The 21039-nt window shown below is 37.2% G+C and overlaps 3 protein-coding genes across 6 annotated transcripts; 1 reads left to right on the top strand and 2 right to left on the bottom strand.

The window, feature by feature from the left end:
- Positions 1-1722: 1722 nt before the first annotated feature.
- Positions 1723-3437, bottom strand: LOC111782327 (casparian strip membrane protein 1-like). Its single transcript, XM_023663187.1, has 3 exons — positions 3081-3437; positions 2857-2980; positions 1723-2130 (listed from the first exon to the last, which is right to left on the bottom strand). Exons 1-3 carry the CDS (start codon positions 3377-3379, stop codon positions 1912-1914), a joined length of 642 nt encoding a protein of 213 aa, XP_023518955.1. The 5' UTR covers positions 3380-3437; the 3' UTR covers positions 1723-1911.
- Positions 3438-4609: 1172 nt separating this feature from the next.
- LOC111781488 (probable UDP-N-acetylglucosamine--peptide N-acetylglucosaminyltransferase SPINDLY) lies at positions 4610-14729 on the bottom strand. 3 transcript variants are annotated; one of them, XM_023662109.1, is made up of 18 exons: positions 14243-14729; positions 13493-14015; positions 12158-12319; positions 11892-12067; positions 11675-11750; positions 10395-10523; positions 10105-10224; positions 9946-10014; positions 9777-9858; positions 9596-9690; positions 9383-9447; positions 8364-8562; positions 7791-7985; positions 7404-7498; positions 7171-7306; positions 6840-7057; positions 6537-6664; positions 4610-5473 (listed from the first exon to the last, which is right to left on the bottom strand). In XM_023662109.1, the coding sequence occupies exons 2-18, from the start codon at positions 13901-13903 to the stop codon at positions 5079-5081; spliced, it is 2751 nt and encodes a 916-aa protein (XP_023517877.1). In that variant the 5' UTR covers positions 13904-14015; positions 14243-14729; the 3' UTR covers positions 4610-5078. The 3 variants fall into 3 exon arrangements, with proteins under 3 accessions (XP_023517877.1, XP_023517878.1, XP_023517880.1); XM_023662110.1 differs by having other exon boundaries at positions 13493-14010; XM_023662112.1 differs by having other exon boundaries at positions 13493-13983.
- Positions 14730-15971: 1242 nt separating this feature from the next.
- On the top strand, positions 15972-20452 carry LOC111782302 (vacuolar protein sorting-associated protein 55 homolog). Of its 2 annotated transcripts, none has more exons than XM_023663161.1 (5): positions 15972-16108; positions 17890-17941; positions 19733-19772; positions 19843-19927; positions 20070-20452. In XM_023663161.1, the coding sequence occupies exons 2-5, from the start codon at positions 17909-17911 to the stop codon at positions 20251-20253; spliced, it is 342 nt and encodes a 113-aa protein (XP_023518929.1). In that variant the 5' UTR covers positions 15972-16108; positions 17890-17908; the 3' UTR covers positions 20254-20452. The 2 variants fall into 2 exon arrangements, with proteins under 2 accessions (XP_023518929.1, XP_023518928.1); XM_023663160.1 differs by lacking the exon at positions 15972-16108 and adding an exon at positions 17302-17799.
- The last annotated feature ends 587 nt before the right edge of the window (positions 20453-21039 follow it).

The following is a 21039-nucleotide window of genomic DNA, read 5'->3' as shown; positions in this document are numbered from 1 at the left end:
TTTTTTTTTTTTTTTTTTTTTTTTTTTTTTTTTTTTTTTTTTTTTTTTTTTTTTTTTTATCTGGTTGTCTGGAGTAAAAATAGTCTAAAGCTCAATTTAAATTGATTTTCGTAATGACAAGGCATGTAGTCTTTAACTACCGAGTTAGCACAACATTAATTGGACTGAACTCCCGAGCCTCAGTAGAGCTGTCACAATGGTATGGAGGGCGTTAGAGGTTGTTGCCTTGTAGCTAACTCTGAAGGGCTGAAGTTGGACGCAGAACTCTGCTATCAACCTAGCCATTCTCGCTTGTTGACCCCCTCTCCCTATCGATCGAGCTGCTTTGTTGAGGTAATAGAAAAAGAAAAATTTAATTGATGGGTAAAGTTATGCTATTTATGTTATAATATCGAACACTTCGAGCTTACCTGTTAAAAATTCAAACGAGAACGTTTCAATGTGTTTCTTAAAGAGTTGCACTCCAATAAAGATAAGAAAATTAACCCGTTTTTTTCTAAATATATATATAACAACCATGAGACCTTTCATTGATTTTGTGGTGATTTTAAGGTTAAACGGATTGAGAGATCACTATGAAACGACTCAACAATGATTATCAATCAAATTCTCTAATGTTACGTCATGGGAACGTTCAGCTATTGTTACCATCAAACTCGCTTACAATCAAATTTTATCGTTAATATATAAACGAAAACCATCTATTTACACTTCATAAATCATTTATAAACTTTTTTTATATTACATTTGAAAACTCAGGAGTATTGTTAAAACGTGATACTAGCCGTTCGATTCATATACTAAAAGTAAATGTATTTATTTAACTCTTTAAGAAATTGTTCTCGAGAGAAAAAATCAAAAATATTTTTTTTATTAATTTAACCTATATATTTTTTAAAAAAAAAATCAAATATTTAAAGATTTACTCAAATTTGGTAAGATATATATTATAGCATAATTTTGAACTTTTTTTACATAAGTCAAAGTCAAACCCAACAACCATTGTAAAAAAAAAAGAGGGAAGAAATTACATACAAATTTTCTTAAATATCCCAATTCCACAACACACCAACAAACACACAAACCAAAGTACCCAAAACCTTAAACTTTTGAGATGAGGTAATAGAAAAAGAAAAATTTAATTGATGGGTAAAGTTATGCTATTTATGTTATAATATCGAACACTTCGAGCTTACCTGTTAAAAATTCAAACGAGAACGTTTCAATGTGTTTCTTAAAGAGTTGCACTCCAATAAAGATAAGAAAATTAACCCGTTTTTTTCTAAATATATATATAACAACCATGAGACCTTTCATTGATTTTGTGGTGATTTTAAGGTTAAACGGATTGAGAGATCACTATGAAACGACTCAACAATGATTATCAATCAAATTCTCTAATGTTACGTCATGGGAACGTTCAGCTATTGTTACCATCAAACTCGCTTACAATCAAATTTTATCGTTAATATATAAACGAAAACCATCTATTTACACTTCATAAATCATTTATAAACTTTTTTTATATTACATTTGAAAACTCAGGAGTATTGTTAAAACGTGATACTAGCCGTTCGATTCATATACTAAAAGTAAATGTATTTATTTAACTCTTTAAGAAATTGTTCTCGAGAGAAAAAATCAAAAATATTTTTTTTATTAATTTAACCTATATATTTTTTAAAAAAAAAATCAAATATTTAAAGATTTACTCAAATTTGGTAAGATATATATTATAGCATAATTTTGAACTTTTTTTACATAAGTCAAAGTCAAACCCAACAACCATTGTAAAAAAAAAAGAGGGAAGAAATTACATACAAATTTTCTTAAATATCCCAATTCCACAACACACCAACAAACACACAAACCAAAGTACCCAAAACCTTAAACTTTTGAGTAATCATATGATCAATGGCTGTTTTTGAGGGACAAAGCTGAGAACAAGATGAGTAGAAGAAACAGCAACACGCCGGCGAACGCCCCCACCACAGCCCCACTTGCCTGCTGACAAAAGTCCCCAAATTGGTTGCAAATCGCCAGCCAGTTCGTGCTCGAGTTCCCGGCATGAGCTATGTTCAACACCGCTGCTGCTGAACCTGCCGCGGCCGTGTTCAGCGTCATAGCCACCTGTAAAATCCAAATTTTTAGCCGAAGTTGTCTCCTTTAAGCTTTCTTTTTTGAACTCCTTCAAAGTTTTTAAAATGTTGTCTAAAAGAAAGAGATTTTCACATCCTAATGAATGATGTTTTGTTCTCGGAGTAATATTGTCTTTTTTCGGCTTTTTCTTTCGGCTCCTCTCAAAATTTTTAAAAACGCTATCTACTAGAGAGATTTTCACACCCTTTATAAACGATGTTTCGTTCTCGAGCAGCTATTGTACTTCATGGGTTTTTCCTTTCGAGTTTACTTCAAGATTTTTAAAACTCTATCAACTTGAGAGAGATTTTCACACTATAAGAAGTATTTTGTTCTTCAACAGATATTATCTTCTCTAAGCTTTCCCTTCCAGGCTCCTCTCAAGATTTTTAAAACGCTATCTACTAGAGATAGATTTTCACACCGTTTTTGGTTCTATATTGTCCTCTTTCGACTTTCCCCTTTTGAGCTCCCTTTTTAAGACGTGGTCTACTAGAGAGAAATTTTCACCCCTTATAAAGGGTGTTTAGTTCTCGTGCAGATATTGTTCTCCTTGTGTCTTCTCTTCTCGGACTCCCCTCAAGAGTTTTAAAATGAGAGATTTTCCACCGCCCTTAAAAGGGTGTTTCGTTCTCCTCATCAACTGACGTAGAATCTCACAAATTACTCGTTGGAATCCAAATGGGTTTGTTTTTCAAGAACAAGAAAGGAACTTACGGCATCCAAAATCAACAAGAGAAGGCGAGCCCCAACGGCATGTGGACGAACAATGCAAACAATTGAGAATGGAATTGATAGCATCACATATCCTGCAACTATCCCCATCGCTATCACAAAAAACCTGCCAAATTCAAGTAAAATTCAAACGCTAAATCATTTATTATATGAATCAAACTCAATTATAACATAAAAAAGTAATCTTTTTTGGAACAACACCCAACTGGAAAGTGGGCAAATCATCATAGCTAGCTTCAAACTGAAAGAACTGAGTGAAAAACGGCAGAGTCTCTTCACTAGTTCCCATGGTAGCAGCCGCCGCCAGCGCAGCTGCAAGGACACCAATTCTCAGAATGATGTCAAAAATGGCAAGCCCACGTTTCATCCGGTGGGTTCCCCTGTCTGACCGGACAGGAACCGGCGCCGCCGCCAGCAGCGGCGTCGTACTCTTCTTCTTGGCAATTGGGCCGCTGTGGTTGGTGTCAGGGGCAACGTCAATGGCGGTGGATTCGGCGTTCTTCATGTTTGCTCTGTTTGTTGTTGAGATTGGAGTTTTTTAAGAATCGGAGACTGTGAGTGGTGGGGAATGATGAACAGAGTTGGGATTTAAATAGAAAGAGAGAGGAACAGGGGATTTGATTGGTGGATGGAGCAGATGAAGTGGAGGGAGTTGTTGATGATGATGATTAAATTACCTTACCTTCTCCATTTGGGATTCAAGAACAGAGGAGCTTGTTATTGTTATTATGTTCTTCATGATGAGGAAGATGAGTTGGGGAAGTAGCTAACCAATCCTAATCCAATATGATCTTGGTTTTGTTTATAAAAATTAATTAAATAGTTTTATTAATACTTTAATTTTTTTTAAAACACTTTAAATTTTTAAAAAGAAAAATATTCTTAGTATCATATTTCAAAAATATTTGAAATTTCAAAAGTAACATTAAAAAATTTGGAGGTGAACAGCAGTAGTCCGATTTTTTTCTTAATTTTTTTAAATATATAAAGTTAGAAGATGTTAATTTAATTTTTAAAATTTTATGGGTATTTTCTAAAACAAAGTAAAAGAATGTTTTAATTTTTTAAAAATTTGAAGTATAATTTTTAAATAGTATTAAAATTTTAAGATTATTTTAAAATAAATACTAACCATTTTTCATAAGAAACTAATTATAAATTTTAAAGAAAATCTGCTTAATAATAATAATAAAGAAATTTGCGGTTTCTATATATATTTTATAAACTTTTTTAAAATTTAAGAATATTATTAAAAAATTTAAAAGTTTTTTAAATAAATAAAAAATTTAATGATATTTTTATTAACTGAGAGATCATTAATAATATCTATTTCCATGTCAATTTCTTATTTATTTTAATAAATATACATTTAGAATAATTTTAAAATTAAAATTTTATATATATATATATATATATTAGCTTTTCTTGTTCAATTATTTAGTTTTCAAGGATTACACGTGGCAATTTTTTTTGTTAAAATAAAGTTTTTTTTAGAACAAAATACTATTTTTTTTATTAATTCAATGATCGTTCAACATCCATATTTGAAGTAAACTATTAAGACTCATAGTAATAAATGGTCAACTCAACTAACAAAGATGTATCCTCGATCAAACGGTCATTTGAATCGCTAAATCCAGTTCAAAAATAGTAAATGACCCGTTTCTAGTTAGTACTAGTTGGGTTATATTTTACTCGACTTATCAATCGAAGAGTAGGGAGCTAGACATGAATGTTTCATCGAACGAACGCAGTTAGTTCATAGGCAAATATTCCCATTAAGAGAGTTCCAACAAAACCCAAATGATATCTACAATTCTCAAAGATCTAACACCTAATGATACTCATTTTACTTTCTTCCATGGAAAATGCATCGCCAATAACAGCATCATAATGGGGTTAATACCAAACTTCAGAACGTTCCCAACCAGACACTTCCTACACAAGCCATTTCAAATTTTCAAGGCACCAAAACCTCTATGATATACACCTAATTCTCTATGATTCGATGCGCGAAAAAAATGCAGTACATCTATGTCTAACAGTAAGTTCCCAAACCTATACGTTTCTCCAGGCAAACATCGAACGTATCGATCGTTTGCAACCTCGTTCTTGACCATCAATACTCCGCAGACGTGCTGCTACACAGGCCTCACCTGCTCCCTGTAAAGTTTTTAAAAGAACTCCACAATTACCAATCAAATTCATGTTTCGATCGAGCTTGCCTGTTTTTTGGGTGTTGGATGCAACGGATCTCTATTTTCTTCACGGGGGGAATCGTCGAGGGCGTCGGAGGAAACAGGACAATGACCGTTGGATTTGATAGATGTCGGAGTGATTGGCTCTTCCATGGCTTCTTGCTGTTGTAGGATTTCTATGCGTTTCAATGATGGCACGTCTCCTTCACAGTACCGGTGCCAGATTTTACGATATGTGGACTCTAGACCAAGGATGAAATTTGGGCCATCACAAACGGGAGACTTTGCCATGAGATTTCGGAGACTCATTCTTAAGTTGGAAAGAGCTGTTACATCAGATGCTAGCTGCAGTGCCAACTTTACATATTCTTCCTCGTTTTTAGCTACAAGGTGTCCTAAACCTGTTTAGAAACATCATGCAAAAACGTCGAGTATTCAGATTAAGATCGACCATATAAACTTGAGAACGAAACGAGAGACAACAAGATGTTTTGATTCAGTCTACAGTTCTTTTAATTTACTGTTATGGCCCCTCCGTCTTTAAGCACCAATGTCGTCAATGTTTAAAAGAGATTCAAATTTCTACCAGAATCCTACCGGGACTCCATCTACAAAAACAATGGAGAAAGTCTCTGCAATATCCCATATTCGTTGGGGAGGAGAACGAATCATTCTTTATAAGGGTGTGGAAACCTCTCCCTAGCAAACGTGTTTTAAAAACCTTGAGAGGAAGCCTGAAAGGAATGGGCCGTTACAAATGGCATCAGAGCTAGACATTGGGCGATGTGCCAACGAGGAGGCTGAGCCCTAAAGGGGGGAGGACATGAGGCGGTGTGTCATCAAGGACGCTGGGCCCCAAAGAGAGGGTGGATTGGAGGGTCCCACATCGATTGGAGAAGAGAACGAGTGCCAGCAAGGATGCTGGGTCCTGAAGGGGGTGGATTGTGGGATCCTACATCGTTCGGGGAGGAAAACGAAGCATTCTTTATAAGGGTGCGGAAACCTCTCCCTAGCAAACGTGTTTTAAAAACCTTGAGAGGAATCCTGAAAGGGAAAGCCCAAAGAGGACAATATCTGCTAGTGGTGGGTTTGGGCTGTTACAAATGGTATCAGAGTTAGACACTGGGCGATGTGCCAGCAAGGAGGCTGAGCCCTAAAGGGGGGAGGACATGAGGCGGTGTGTCAGCAAGGACGCTGGGCTCCAAAGAGAGGGTGGATTGGAGGGTCCCACGTCGATTGGAGAAGGAAACGAACGCGAAACAATGTAACTGATATTCGGGATGGAGTTTCGTTCAAGGCATTTAGTCCAATTCCTACAAAATATACTTCATTTATGATTCCCTCTCTGTTTAGTTTGGTAATTGTTAGATCAACCAAAGCCAGGCCACAAGAAGGAAAGGATGAAGATTCAAACAACGACGAACGACGAACGACGAACGACGAACAAAGATAATGGTTACTCACCAACATTGGTGAGAAGACTAACGCCAACATTGTGAGCATGAACAGATCCAGCCATTGTTACACATGGAACTCCCATATACAACGATTCACATGTAGTTGTCGTTCCAGCATACGGAAAAGTATCCAAACTACAACACGAAAAAACAAAACAAAACAAACAAGAATCCTTAAAAGTCTCATAAACGACAAGAAGAAATCGAGAACTGTACCGTGTCATTAAGCGAATAATGGCGAAAATATAACGTATTTAAAAGAAAACATCAAACCACATAATATGAGGTAAAAACTGTTCTCGAACTTTACCTGATATCCATTAAGGAGTAGGCCTGCATATGGTCATGGTTCAGAAGAATGAGAGGAAGAAGATCGACTCGTTGCGATTCTAACCCAAGGTTCTCCAAGGTCGATAGAAATTTCTGTCTCACACTATCACAACAGAAAGGCTTACACTTCACGACGAGTCTAGAATTCGGTATGGCGCATAGAATCCTTGCCCAAACTTGTAAGACTTTAGGCGTTATCTAACGAGGCAAAAGGAACCGAAAACGGCAATGACCAAAAGAATTATAATTCTAAAATATAAAAAAGGGAAATAATGCATGAAGACAAGTACATAATTGCTGTTAATCTGTACCTTAGCTAGATTATTGAAGCTACCAAATGTGATGAAGCCATTAGCAAGAGCTGGAGCACTGGACACAGTACCAGCCTCAGGGGAAGGTGTATAGCAAAGGAAGCATTCTGGCAGCCGAACTAGCTCCTCGACGTGCCTGTGATAAATAATGGCATGATCACGCACGTAATTGATGTAAAGCAAAACTAACTCCACGAGTTTTGTCGTTAAATTAGTAGATACACGAGACATACTTCTGTTTTGTATTGGGAGGATCCGCCAGCGCATCTGTAATCCGATAATCGATAGTGGGCAAACCAGTTGTGTTCGGGTAGCCAATCCACGTTACCTAAATAAAACCCAGCACCATGCATCAAAAGTTCATAAAACAAGCCAAACAAGATTATGAAAAACTCTTCCAATTGGCACTAATACAAGGACAAATGTCAAAAACATCTGTAAATAAAATTCGAGAACATCAATGCAGGTATCATCGGTTAGTGACGGGCTCGTACAAATTATAAACAAACAATATTTAACGATACATAGACAACCATTTTACACAGCAGGACACGAAAATATAACGTAAGTGAAGCAATTGTCAGTCAACCAAAGAACAAAAAATATATCTTCCAACGAACCTGAACAGGCGCAGGCCTACACGCCATCATCCCCAACTTATTATTAGCTGTATGGCCAGTAAGCTCCACCAATATATCCACTTTGTCTTCCCGGACCATGCTTGCAACCTTTTTTTCATCGAGTCCATATATATCCCTCCAAACCCCACCTTGTTTTAAGACTTTGTCCCGAAACCTAATAGTTTTTGCATCGGCCTGTAAAATCATATGAAACAATCCACATTGTAACTCCAGAGCCATTGTAGTTGAAAGAGATAAGGCTAGGAGAGTTATTAAACTTCGAGCCGAGTTAATGATTGTTCTGGATGAATAAACATTAGAGGTTGACGATCACGGTTAGGTTTACAAGAGAAGAATTTGAAGAACCTGTGAACTGGTAAGCTTTGCTATATTACCGATGCAGTTTGATAGTCGTTGGAATGGCAAGAAACGGCGCTTTTAGTGCCATTAAAATGGTAAGGGGAAATGCTTGGATGACAAATTATATATGATGCAAAGTGATAAATAAAACAAAATGTACATCGTCGAGCATAATAAGGTATGTAAAAAGTTCGCAACATTGTAACCGTATACCTTCACAACTGCCGAATAGACGACGACCTTGTACTTTGCATAATCATGATGGGCGAGGGGCGCTTCAATGAAATAAGACACGGAGTGAGTAAAATAATCGGGAGACACGTAGCCAATAACAAGTTGACGGTCTGGATCTTTAAGGTTGTCCCATGATGTATATTGTGGATACAGCCTCATAAATCGCCTACCCCAATCCCTATATAATTACCAACATATCTAATTAAATATAGGACCTCAAGTTTACATCAAAGCTACAAAAAAAACAGAAAACATTTGACATCAACATGTTAGTGCATCGGTATGGAACCATGAAAATAAAAGAATACGCTAGCGTAGACTGTTGATCACAAAAGAAAAAGACGCGCACGTGAATACGGTGCTCCCGTCAACATAAAGGCAGTACTTCCTACCCATTCTCCACACAGTTCCAACATAAAGTAATCAAGCTTGTTCCTTATCTATATGCCTTAGAATAGCTTTATCTGGTCAACTGGCCACTATGGGTTTGAACTGTTTAAAGAATCTCGAACCAACCACTGTAGAAGTACCTTTAACTAATAACAACCGAAATACCATATAAGGAACGTCGTATCTGGCAAACAGGTCACTTCTTAAGCCAAACTTATAATGTCCTCCCTCAAACTGCAAAACATCGGATACCCAACCTCCCTAAATGTAAGGTCACCAAACTTCTGATATTGCTCTCTTTTGCTACATCATCGATTTTGTTCGTCCGTACCCAACAACGAGGTCCTGATGAGTCAGTCAGTTTGCGCATCTGCTTCACCCATGATCAAATTCTCTCTCTCTCTCTGATGGGAAACAGGGAACTTCGAATATTGTGAAAAAAGAAAAGCATTTCTTAAGGTTAAGAATGAGCATCTTTGCTTGTTTTGCATTATTATAACAATATAGAGAGGATTTAGAAAGCAAAACAGTTCATAAAACTAAGTTAATGCACGCAAAACTCGCAATGTAGGGGCTTTGGATGGGGGAGGGGAGGAAGTATCAGAAACCTGTGAGCTTCGTATAGTTTATCGCCATGTCCTTCATCAATGTAGTTCATAGCAAGCAGTCGGTTCTGCAGGAACAAAAAAATTGAACGAGAAATCATCGTTTAAGGAAGAAAGTAAAAATTTAGAAATATGAAGACAATTTTATTGAAGGACCTTTGCAATAATTGAAAATAAAGATGCCCGATTGGCACTACAAAATCAATAAAGAATTACCTGGCCAGCATTCCGGGAGTCGGGGTCTATTTTAAGGCAGCGTTCATAAGCATCAACTGCCATGGAAATATTCCCAGCATCCCTATGCAAAACTCCTGCACCCCAACTAAGCAAATGGTCAATTTTCTATTATAAATCTTTGTTAGAATTATTCATTCCAGAGAAAAAGTTCAGAAGGGACCTAAGTTGTTGTAAGCTTCTGCATAAGTTGGATTTGCAAGAATAGCTTTTTCAATCATGCTTGCGGCAGCGTCCATTTTCCCCTGGTAATAATTGCAATTTTATGAATTAGCATCCAAAGTAAAAGTTCACTTAAAATTCTACTATCAATCATGAGTTAGTACAAGCACCTGGACCGTGTAGACAACACCGAGATTGTTCAAGGACTGAGAAAAGTTGGGTTTTATCGATAAGGCAAGCTAAAAGATAGAAACACAAAAAACGTCATAAGAAGTCATATAGGAGAAGGAAGAAATCAAATGGATAGCTAGGGAAAGAAGAAAGACTACTTGATAACATTCTACAGCTTTGTCCAGGTTGTCCTGATCCTTATATATAACCCCTAGATTATTACATGCCTCCGCGCAATGAGGATTGAAATGGAAAGCTAGCTCATAAAAAACAATAGCCTGCAGACCCAAAGAGATTACAAAGATTACAAGCATTTTAACACAAATAGTTAGAACAGGTAGGTGAGCGGAAGGGAGAGAGAATCGTTGGAGCGAGCCATCTGAATTCAAAAGAAACACTTAGGGGGGGAACGGGTGAAGAAAGGAAGTTATCTGCGATAAAAACGAACCATGTCAAATTTAAGCATTTCACCATATGCAACCCCAAGATTGTACATAGCATCAGCATAGTGCCAATTGTAATACAGAGCTCTCTTATAATATGCTACACCCTGGGCTATATTACCCTCCAGTTTAACCTGAAAACAGAATATAATTCATGATCACAAACCGTCGACAAAATCTCAGAGGAAATATAATAGTTTAGAAAACATATTCTAGAAAATTATCAAAAAAAAAAAAAAAAAAAAAATTCTTGCCATGGAAACCCCTTTGATTTGGTTCAATCCATGAAGCTCAAAACACAAGGTGCATCCATAGAACGTTTTGCTTGTCAGAGAAAGGGTGCCCAGCTAGGATGTAGAGGAAGCGGATTTTGGATCCCTTGGAAGGACCATCAACCAATTAAAAGAGAAGTGTAACAGCCCAAGCCCAAGCCCACCGCTAGCAAATATTGTCCTCTTTGGTCTTTCCCTTCTGGACTTCCCCTCAAGGTTTTAAAACGCGTCTACTAGGGAGAGGTTTCTGCACCCTTATAAGGAATGCTTTGTTCCCCTCTCCAACCAATGTGGGATCTCCCACAAGAAGACTTCCAGAACCTATTGGCAAAGAAGCAAAGAGAGGAAGATGTGTTCCTGTGTTTCAGCATCCTTGTTGCAAGGAGGACAGCAGTGTGGGAACAAAGAAAAATAAGGCACTCAAAGCTGAAATTTATCAGTGTTAATAGCCCTGTGCTGAATTCCAAAACGTACGATCTTTTTGTGGGTATTGATCCTTCTGAATTGAGCCATATAAAAGAGGTTATGGGTCTCACAGCATGCTACAAATATCATTTAAAAGGGATTTTGTAGTGAAGGATCATCTGCTAGCCTGATTCCATAGCGAAGATCTCGAGTGAGATAAGTGAATGGCTGATAATAGGTGGGAGAAACCAACACATTCCTCAATTTCCACTTCATTCAAGTTCCTCCTTGGTCTAAGGCTCCAATTTTCAAATTCTGCAGTCCATGTTCTTATACAGAGATACTTTTCTCCAAGGAGATATAGTCAATATGGGAACCCGTGATGCAAAAGGTACATCCGACAGCCAACGGTTGTGCTATAAGGAGTTGGTTCGTGGGAGATATGTGAATGTTTCCTCGAATGAAACCTCCTTTCAACAGGGTGAAAAGTTTAGAGTTTTAGTTAAATTTTAGATTCTATCCAGCCAATAACAATTGAACATATAAGACAGGCATGGTGAATGAAATTAAAGTCAATATAATTTCTAAAAATTGAAAGGGTCAGCAACCTTTGTTCCTAAATCTGTCAAGGCAATTGCCATATTATTCTTTGCAATCTCGAAATTTGGTGAAACAGCTAGACATCTGGCACGAACGAGAAACCAATCAGATGGATATACACTTAGCGTCAATAAGCACAAATACCTGAGATCTGAGGAAAGAATAACAAAGAAACAACAGAGGCAAATCAATGGCAGCATCACAAAACTGAAAAGGTAAGACTACCTCTCATAACAGGCAATAGCTGACTCTAGGTCCCCGCGGTTTTTATATATTACGCCCATGTTGCAATATGCTTCAGCGTACATGGGTCTCTCAAATGCAGCCTTCTCATAGCAATTAAGGGCTGTATCATATTGCATCATCTCAGAATAGACAACACCGAGATTATAATATGCCGGCTGCAGTTGCAAAGGAGGTAAAAGTATAAGAACGTAGTTTAATGAAGGGTAGATGCTCGGGAGTAAGAATATGATGAGTTCAAAGATTACAGCGTAGTGCGGATCTATTTTGAGGGCCTCATAATACTTCTGGATTCCATCCTGACTGTTGCCAGCAAGCTTCAAGCTGGTCCCTAGGTCAGTCAAAACAACTGCTAGACATTCAGCAGCTGGTCGGTAAGAAGGGTCTACTCTCAAAGCCTTTTGATATGACTGTTCAAAGCAAATTGACCACGTATTGGCAACAAAATTAACGTATAGATTTGCAAAAGAAAAAACATATTTAACATAGGATATAAGCAAACAGTTGGGATAACGTCGACATATAGAGACCTGCAACAGATAAAACAAGGACTTTTAGTTAGAGAAGATTAGACGAGCATGCAAAAGGCCTCCCAGTGTGATTACAATTTCCAAACCAAAATTCACCCTCGTGCCCATTTGATAACAGTAGGTTCGGTATAACTAACTTGGTCGATTAATTAGGCATCCTTGTGGCTTTAGAAATTTCCTCAAGAGAATTCTAGTCGATTTATTGGATTATGTGTAAAAGGTCCACAAGGTTTGATCCATCATTTGAGATTCTTCTAGGCTTGCTTGTTTTAAATATATCTCCTTCGCATCTCTATGACTAGAAGAAAACCATGATCTCGAACGTCGTCTTAGGCTCGCCCGTTTGTTCTAAAATCTACTGATAGGTTCAAGGGGCAAACGATGAAGAATGAAACCAAATTACAATTCCAAGGAAGAGTGAAGCAATTAATATGAGAATATTACTGTCACGACATAAGGCGCCTATTTACGATAGAAATAGAGTGTCCAAAAGCCAGTCCTTTGTACATGCAGGGCACACAAGTTCTGGTTATAAACCAAGGCCCCTCAGTATCCATCGTAGCTCGAGAAAAGCAATGCTATAACAAGCTAATACCGATTACCATCTCCTCAGAATTTTCAAATCTCTACAGTGGTTTTTCCAGGCTAACCCACATTCGATTCTAATTTCTCCCCAGAGTCACTAACACATACAAAAGGACTGCCATTTTTATGCAGCACAGATAGGATTTGAAGACGTTTATAAAAGGCACAGAGAGGAGTCAAATGAACTGAACAAACTAAAAGTTGCAACCAATCCAAGTACATGGTCAATGAAAAGGATATTAACATGCAAGTAGCCTTTGTTAATCTCTAAAATAACACACCAAGATTTCATTCAGGCTCCATATCTGTCTCTGACACTATCAATTTCTACAAATAGAATTGTCACCGTAAGCACGTAAGAACGTGGTAATTTTCTGAATATATATGTGGGAAATCAGGTGCCACAGCCATTGGTTTCAAATGAACTACATTCTATATCTCTTAAGGATGTCAAGTTTCATAGCATACCTCAGCAGCCTCCACAAGACGACCTTCCTCCTTGGATATAATACCACAATGCGTGAAGGCGCAAGTATTCTGTGGGTCCAACCTGATGGCTTCTGCAAAACTTTCAAATGCAGGCCCGAGCATGTTCTGCATCTGTAGGCATATTCCTTTCCCAATATGAGCGTCCACATTTTCACTATCTTTCTCTAATACTTTCTCGTAAAGAACAAGAGCATCTGCAAACTTGTTTCTTGATCGAAGAATGTTGGCAAATAAGAGATCATTCTTGCCTTCAACCTTCTTCTCTGCAGAATCCGTGCTGGCCGGAGATGAACTCCTTCTGGAAGAAGACTCTGATCCTTCTAAGAAACCATTTTCTTTCACAGGGACTATCTCCCTTTCACTGCTATCGTCTTTATCTATCCACTCCATTTATGCCGAACCGCACCCTCAGATTTGAGTATCAACAATCCATCATTGATACCTCCAATATGGCTCTAAGATAGAACCCACTGCACCAAATCAGAAGCTTCTTCAGCCTAACCTGTCAAGTAAAAAGCCCTTCAAACGCTACTATTCGATTCCAACCATGAAAAGAAAAGGGCAACAGAAATCTCTACACCTTAGTCTAAAACCCCCAAACCCTTAAAACCCAGAAACCCCAATAAATAAACAAACGAACAGTAAAGCAGCTTATAAAAATGAAACCCAAAAAAAGGGTCGACCGATAAATAATCAATAACAACGTGTCGAGAGAGAGTTCACGCTTACACGAAATGTTCAATCCTCCCCACCGAGTAAACAAAGAACAATGAGTGACAGACCAATCCACTGGTGGCCTTAGCAGCTCAAAAGCCCCCTCGGGCCCCAACGGAGGAAGTGGGTACAGAGAAGGAAAGGCCAACGCCAACGCCGGTCACCGGAAGAGAGATAGAAAGAGAGAGCTAGTTAGTAACGGAAATGGGCGAAGGAAACAGCCGAGAGAAGTAGCGAAGTCTCTGCTCTGCTGCTCTGCTGCTCTGCTTCCCTGCTGCTCTCTTTCGCTCTCTCCGTAAAGGCGAATGATGACGATTCGATATGCTCCAAAAACCCCAAAATCCGTCGGTGAATTGAAAACTTCGAAGCTTCTGCTGCTTAGGGAAAAATTAAGAAATTGGTTATGGGTTTGGCTTTGGGTTTGGGCGAAAATTTTGCAATTCACGCCCCCTCCCACTTGCTTTATCAGTGTTTGTAATCATGTTCATGTGTTTTTTTTTTTTTAAGCTCCGTTTTTGAAAGTAGGGTTTGTCCGATTTTGTGTCTTGCATAATTTTTTTCAATCTATGAAATCATATATTTATTTTTTTGATAAATTTAAGGTTAAATATCATGTCGTATCCTTTTCTTATGCTTGCTTTTAATCGTTAATGTCGTTTGGTTAAAGTTAGACCAAGGCGTATGGCCCTTTTTTTTCCTTAATTAAATTTTGAATTTCTTTTATTATTAGTATTATTACTAATATGTTTTTTTTAATCGAGTTTGCATTTACTTTTTAAAAAATATAAAATTTTAATTCAGTTCGCGATATATATATATATATATATATATATAATATTTGTAATGTATGGTGAGTCATGCGTTGTTGTCACTCGTAAATGTTTGATATTTAAATTTTATAATATTTTAATTATTAGTGAAATATGTACGATGGATAAGTATCATTAATAATTAAATAAATTATAACTAAAAATAGAGGGTTGGATTACTTTGATCTTTATTCAAGTTGTTGTTAGCCACTCAATCAACCAAAATTTTTAAATTAGTCCAAAAAGATTTTTCCAACTCAACCTGTGACCTATTATTAAGTATCAATTTTAAAATTAAGTCGGTAATTTTGTCAATTATTTAAAATAAATGTTTAAATTGATTGGTTATTAAATTTTAGGAATTTAAATATATCATTAATATTGTCGAACTATTATATAATTAAAGTTTAAATCATTTATTAGTTTATAGTCATAAATTTTATTTGCTTGTTTTCGTTTAATTTAAAATTAAATTATATATATTAATTTTATTGTCATCTAAAAAAGAAAAATAATTTGTTTAAAACGTTTATATTATTTGAAACATATAATTAAAAAGGCAGATTATTATTTGCCAAAATCCATTTTATTTAGTGCAAAATTATTAAAAAGAAACTACTATATTTTCATAATTATTATATAATTTATCGTATATAATTTAAATTTAATCGGATAAAAATAAGTTTATAATAAAAATAACAATTTGATGCTTGATCCTAATGTAATAATTTTGTGTATAAATAATTTAATATTTATTATATGAAATTTAATCAAAATTAAATGTTAATTTTTATTATGAAATTAATTAGTTTATTAATTTGCAAATGGAGTTAAATATTAAAAAATATAATTTTTACAATACATATTTAATTGTTATTTGTTAAAATTTTGAAGGCTGAATTTAGATTATTATATAACTAAAGAAACGTAGGCATATAAAATAAGCGATAAAAGTCCCTCTTTGGCCAGAAGCTTAAATCTTGCCTTCTTCGTCGCGATCGGGGGCGAGAATCTTCACGGATCACTGCTGCAGGAACTTCTAGCTTGTTATTAATGACGATGACATTGGAAGGTACAGTTTCCAAGTTAGACATCGATGCTCAATAATAATTTGTGTTTCTGCGATAATAAGGATGTTACTGAACTGAATTTCGGTGATCTAATGTTCTAGTCGATTTGGGTTTGGGTGATTTAGAATTTGAGATTGTCTGGGTAAACATGTGGCTTAGCTTAGTTTTATACCTGCTTTTCGAGGATGGATTTTCGTTCGCTGACATTTTATTTGTTCGAAATTGGGGGTTTTAGGGAAGAGAAGTTTTATTTTATTGTGAATTTGTCGAGGGTTTTATGTTTGATCTCTTATTTCCATGTAAAATGCATCGTTTTTGCTAGAGTTTTGAATGAAGGTGGCTTGGGGAAAATTGTGCCTAATAGGAAATGCTAGTTTCTGCTGAATTTTCATTGATCTTGATGTTCTTGAGTTTTACTGAGATGGGTCGAGAAGTGGCATGTGTAAATGACAAAAGAACTTAGCATGTCCTAGTTTTGGTTTGTGACGGCCAAAGCCCACCGCTAGCCGATATTGTCCACTTTCCCTTAAATTTTTTTATAAAATACCCTAGGGAGAGGTTTTCACATCCGTATAAAGGGTGTTTCGTTCTCCCCAACCGATGTGGGATCTCACAATCCACCCTCTCGGGACTCAACATCCTTGCTGGCACTCGTTCCCTTCTCTAATCAGTTTCCACACTCGTATAAAGGGTGTTTAGTTCTACTCTCCAACCGATGTGGGATCTCACAATCCATTCCCTCGGGACCCAACGTTCTCGTTGATACTCGTTTCCTTCTCTAATTGGTTTCCACAACCGTATAAAGGGTGTTTCGTTCTCCTCCCCAACTGACGTGGGATCTCACAATCCACCCCCTCGGGACCCAGCGTCCTTGCTGGCACTCGTTCCCTTCTCCAATTGATGTGGGACCCCCAATTCACCCCCTTCGGGGCCCAGCATCCTTACAGCCACACCATCTCGTGTCCATCCTCTTCGGGACTCAGTCTTCTTGGCGGGCACATCATACGGTGTCTGGCTCTAATACCATTTGTGACAGCCCAAGCCCACCGCTAACAAATATTGTTCTTTTTGGACTTTTCCTTTCGGGCTTCCCCTCAAGGTTTTTAAAACGTCTCTGCTAGGGAGAAGTTTCCACACCCTTATAAACGGTGTTTCGTTCTCCTCCCCAACCGATGTGGGATCTCACAATATCTGCTAGCGGTAGGCTTAGACTGTTATATGTTTCCTCTTTCTTTACATAATTTATACGAAGACATAATTTATTCTTCCTATAGATAGTTAAAGGGCCTATGGGGCAAGAAAATGCAAAACCCTTGATATAGGATTCAAAATTATCCCACGATCCTAAACTGATTTTCACTTGGGATTGCAAAACCTAAGCCTGTCTATGAAGGAAAAAAATCCATGGCTAATAACCCATGAATTAGATCAAAAATCATTCTCAGCCAGTCGATATGAAGTGACCCTTTTCTCTAGCTTCAAGATATTAGTATATTTGTCAATTGTTATGATCATGGTTGCTGCTCATTATCATGTACCACTACCGTTGGAGTCTCATTCAAACCATTGGTCCATTTGTTGCTCATTTTGACATTCTGTATCTTAATTTAATGTTAACTAATGTTCTTGATCTTCCTTGTGTGGTGCCTCGTGGTGTTCGGGGAACATGGATGAATCTCATCATATCTGCAGTGTAAGTCAAATTTATCACTACTTAGTTCTTAATTCTGATACCTAACTTTATGAAAAAACGTAAATGACCCCCCACCTCTCGGTTGTGCAGGTTAGCTGGGCTTGCGTTTATGTTTTCATCAAGCATCTTGCTACAGATCTTGGTATGCTTTGTACACTCATACATCTTACTGATATTATAGTACTCGTTCTGCTGCGTCACTGTAAAATAAATTGGTTTGATAGTATTGATTCGAATCCTAAACTTTATAGCTCTTCTGACAGAATTTAGCACAAATTAATGATTTAGATTTTATCCACATGTTTTTTTAAAAAAAAATTTATAACTAGTTTATGAAGCGTATGTAGAATAACTGTATCCTTACGACGAAGCTTTTAATCACTGTAAAGTAGCAGAAAAAGGTGTGGTTAAGTATTATTGTAATCTAAAGATATCTCAAGTTTAGAATTTAATATATGTTTTATAACATTGTTCCTGGTCTTCTGAAAGAGCATAGGTTGGAGAACATATATTTCCTTATCTACCTATTAATTACCTTTGTGTGGTTACGGTTGGACTCGAGGAGTAAGAATATGGATAGCAACCCGATGACGAGTGATGACATTGCCTTTTGATATCCTACCTGACATGTTGGTTTGATGTCAAAAGTTGATGCAGGATAAGAAACAAACAAAGTAGATCCAGAATTTGTCTGTAGGATAGCAATCTGTAGGATTAAGTTGTAAGAGGTTGCAGATAGGGATTGTAAGAATCACCTTAGAGTTCTCAAGCATCACACTTAAGGTTATTGTTGTGTCGCACAATTCAATGAAGGTGTTGAGAGATTTTGTAGTTTCATTCAACAGTTCAAAATAGAATTGTACACCTTCTCGACGCAAGGGAGAGACTTTCACACCCTTATAAGGAATGCTTCATTTCCCTCTCCAACCGATGTGAGATCTCACAATCCACCCCCCTTGGGGTCCCAGCGTCCTCATTGGCACACCATCTGATGTTTGGCTCTAATACCATTTGTAACAGCCCAAGCCCACCGTAGCAAATATTATCCGTTTTGGCCCATTAAGTATCGCTGTCAGCCTCACGATTTTAAAACGCGTCAGCTAGGGAGAGATTTTCACGCCCTCATAAGGAATGCTTCGTTTCCCTCTCCAACCGATGTGGGATCTCACAATCCACCCCTCTTGGGAGCCCAGTGTCCTCGTTGGCACATCATTCGGTATCTAGCTCTAATACCATTTGTAATAGCTCAAGCCCACCGCTAGCAGATATTATCCGTTTTGGCCCATTAAGTATCTCCATCAGCTTCACAATTTTAAAACGCGTCTGCTAGGAAGAGATTCTCACACCCTTATAAGGAATGCTCTGTTCCCCTCTCCAACCGATGTGAGATCTCACAACCCACCCGCCTTGGGGGCCAGCGTCCTCACTGGCACACCATTCGGTGTCTGACTCTAATACCATTTGTAACAACTCAAGCCCACCACTAACAAATATTATCCGCTTTGGCCTATTAAGTATCGCCGTCAGCCTCATTGTTTTAAAACGTGTCTGCTAAGGAGAGATTTTCACACCCTTATAAGGAATGCTTTGTTCCCCTCTCCAACCGACGTGGGATCTCACACTTCTAATCATTAATTTTCTTTTAAAAAAATATATAAGGGATTAAATTCTCTGTAAAATTTAAAAGCATTAATCTTAGATATTAAAAGATCCATTAAAACTGGAGAAACATCAAAATACTTATCTTAGAAGCCAATGACCATACTAAAGGATCAGAAACAAACAACAAACCCATTCTAGCAGGCAATAGGCACTAATCAAAGGCTCTTTTTTTGAGAGGATCCCTGTAAAAAGCTTCCATGTTTTATAAACTAGACAAGTTGTGAACCATTTATTATTCATTGTTCATCTGTTTTTGTTATCATCATGGCAGGCTTGTGCCCTATATAACAATTGGTGGCCTCTGTTATCAGGTGAGCATTAAGCTTGTTGTTTCCTTTTAGATAGCTTTTAATGAACATACTAATCATGTTTTCTCTGCAGCTTTGATGTATGTGCTTGTTCCAATGCCTTGTTTATTTTTCGGAGGCGGGTCAACGCAGTTTTTGACTAGTCGAGATGGCGGAGGGTGAGTATCTCTTAAGCATTCATCCATGTAATCAAGATATGTTTGTGTCATGCTTTGTTTTAGAACTATGATGTCCTTGTTTTCATTGTCTAACTTATACCCTTCATTCAAACACGTGTATGCGCGTCGTTGCGACTTCAAGATGGATCGGTGCTGCTAAATTCTTAACGGGGGCATCAACCGTGGGGAGTTTGGCAATTCCTATTATCCTCAGGCATGCTCATATGATCGACACAGGAGCCATGTTCATAGAATTCGTTTCGTTCTTCATTTTTGTTTGCACCGTATTGTGCTTCCACCGTGTTAGCCTTGAAGATGATTGGTGATCCATTAGTGAAGCAAATCAGTGCTAGGATGAATGTAAAAACTTCCTCCGTTGAATTTTAATGCGTGATCTTCTTAACAGTTGATTCAAGACGTTGTATAACAAGATGAAACTTAGCACTGGAAAAGGGAGATCGAGCTCGAAGTATCTTAGTTGTAAATCAATCTAATGTATGATAATAGAAGTGCCCGTTTTCTTCATTTTCTTTTCGCTTACGTTGAAATGCTCGAGTTCCTGAAATAATTGTCGTTGAATGTGCTTTTATACAAATAAGTTACACTTTTTGTTAATGCGTGGTTTTCGTTTAACGTATCACATTTTAGCCAAGTATCCTACAAAGAGACTCCCGAGAGGTAGAAATATTGAATAGACTCGGTTCCATGTACCATTATCAAGAGATCAAAATTTCTAGCTTATTCCATGTAATATTAAACTAAAAGAAAATTTTCATATAAAAATAATTGGACGTATTTATTTAATATCCTAACATAATTATAAACATAATTTTATAAATCTAACCCCGGTTAATCGTGTTCAATTGAGCATAGCTCTAATTACTATCACAAGTTAATCGTGTTCAATTGAGCATAGCTCTAATTGCTATCACAAAAGTCGATCAAAAGGACGAGTCAAGTGAGACGACCAATAATTGAAAGAAAGAGAGTGAGTGAGGAAGCTTCCACTCATTTCATTGCCTTTTTGGTCTGTGTCTCCATCAGCAACTCACGGAGACTTCTAACACCACGAACCAAATTGACTTCACTTTTCTATTTTCTCTAATTTTTTT

Source organism: Cucurbita pepo, chromosome LG19, assembly GCF_002806865.2.
Source record: "Cucurbita pepo subsp. pepo cultivar mu-cu-16 chromosome LG19, ASM280686v2, whole genome shotgun sequence".
Taxonomy (NCBI): Eukaryota; Viridiplantae; Streptophyta; class Magnoliopsida; order Cucurbitales; family Cucurbitaceae; genus Cucurbita; species Cucurbita pepo.
Note: the sequence above shows the minus strand (reverse complement) of the source record. Positions and strands in the feature narration are given on the sequence as shown.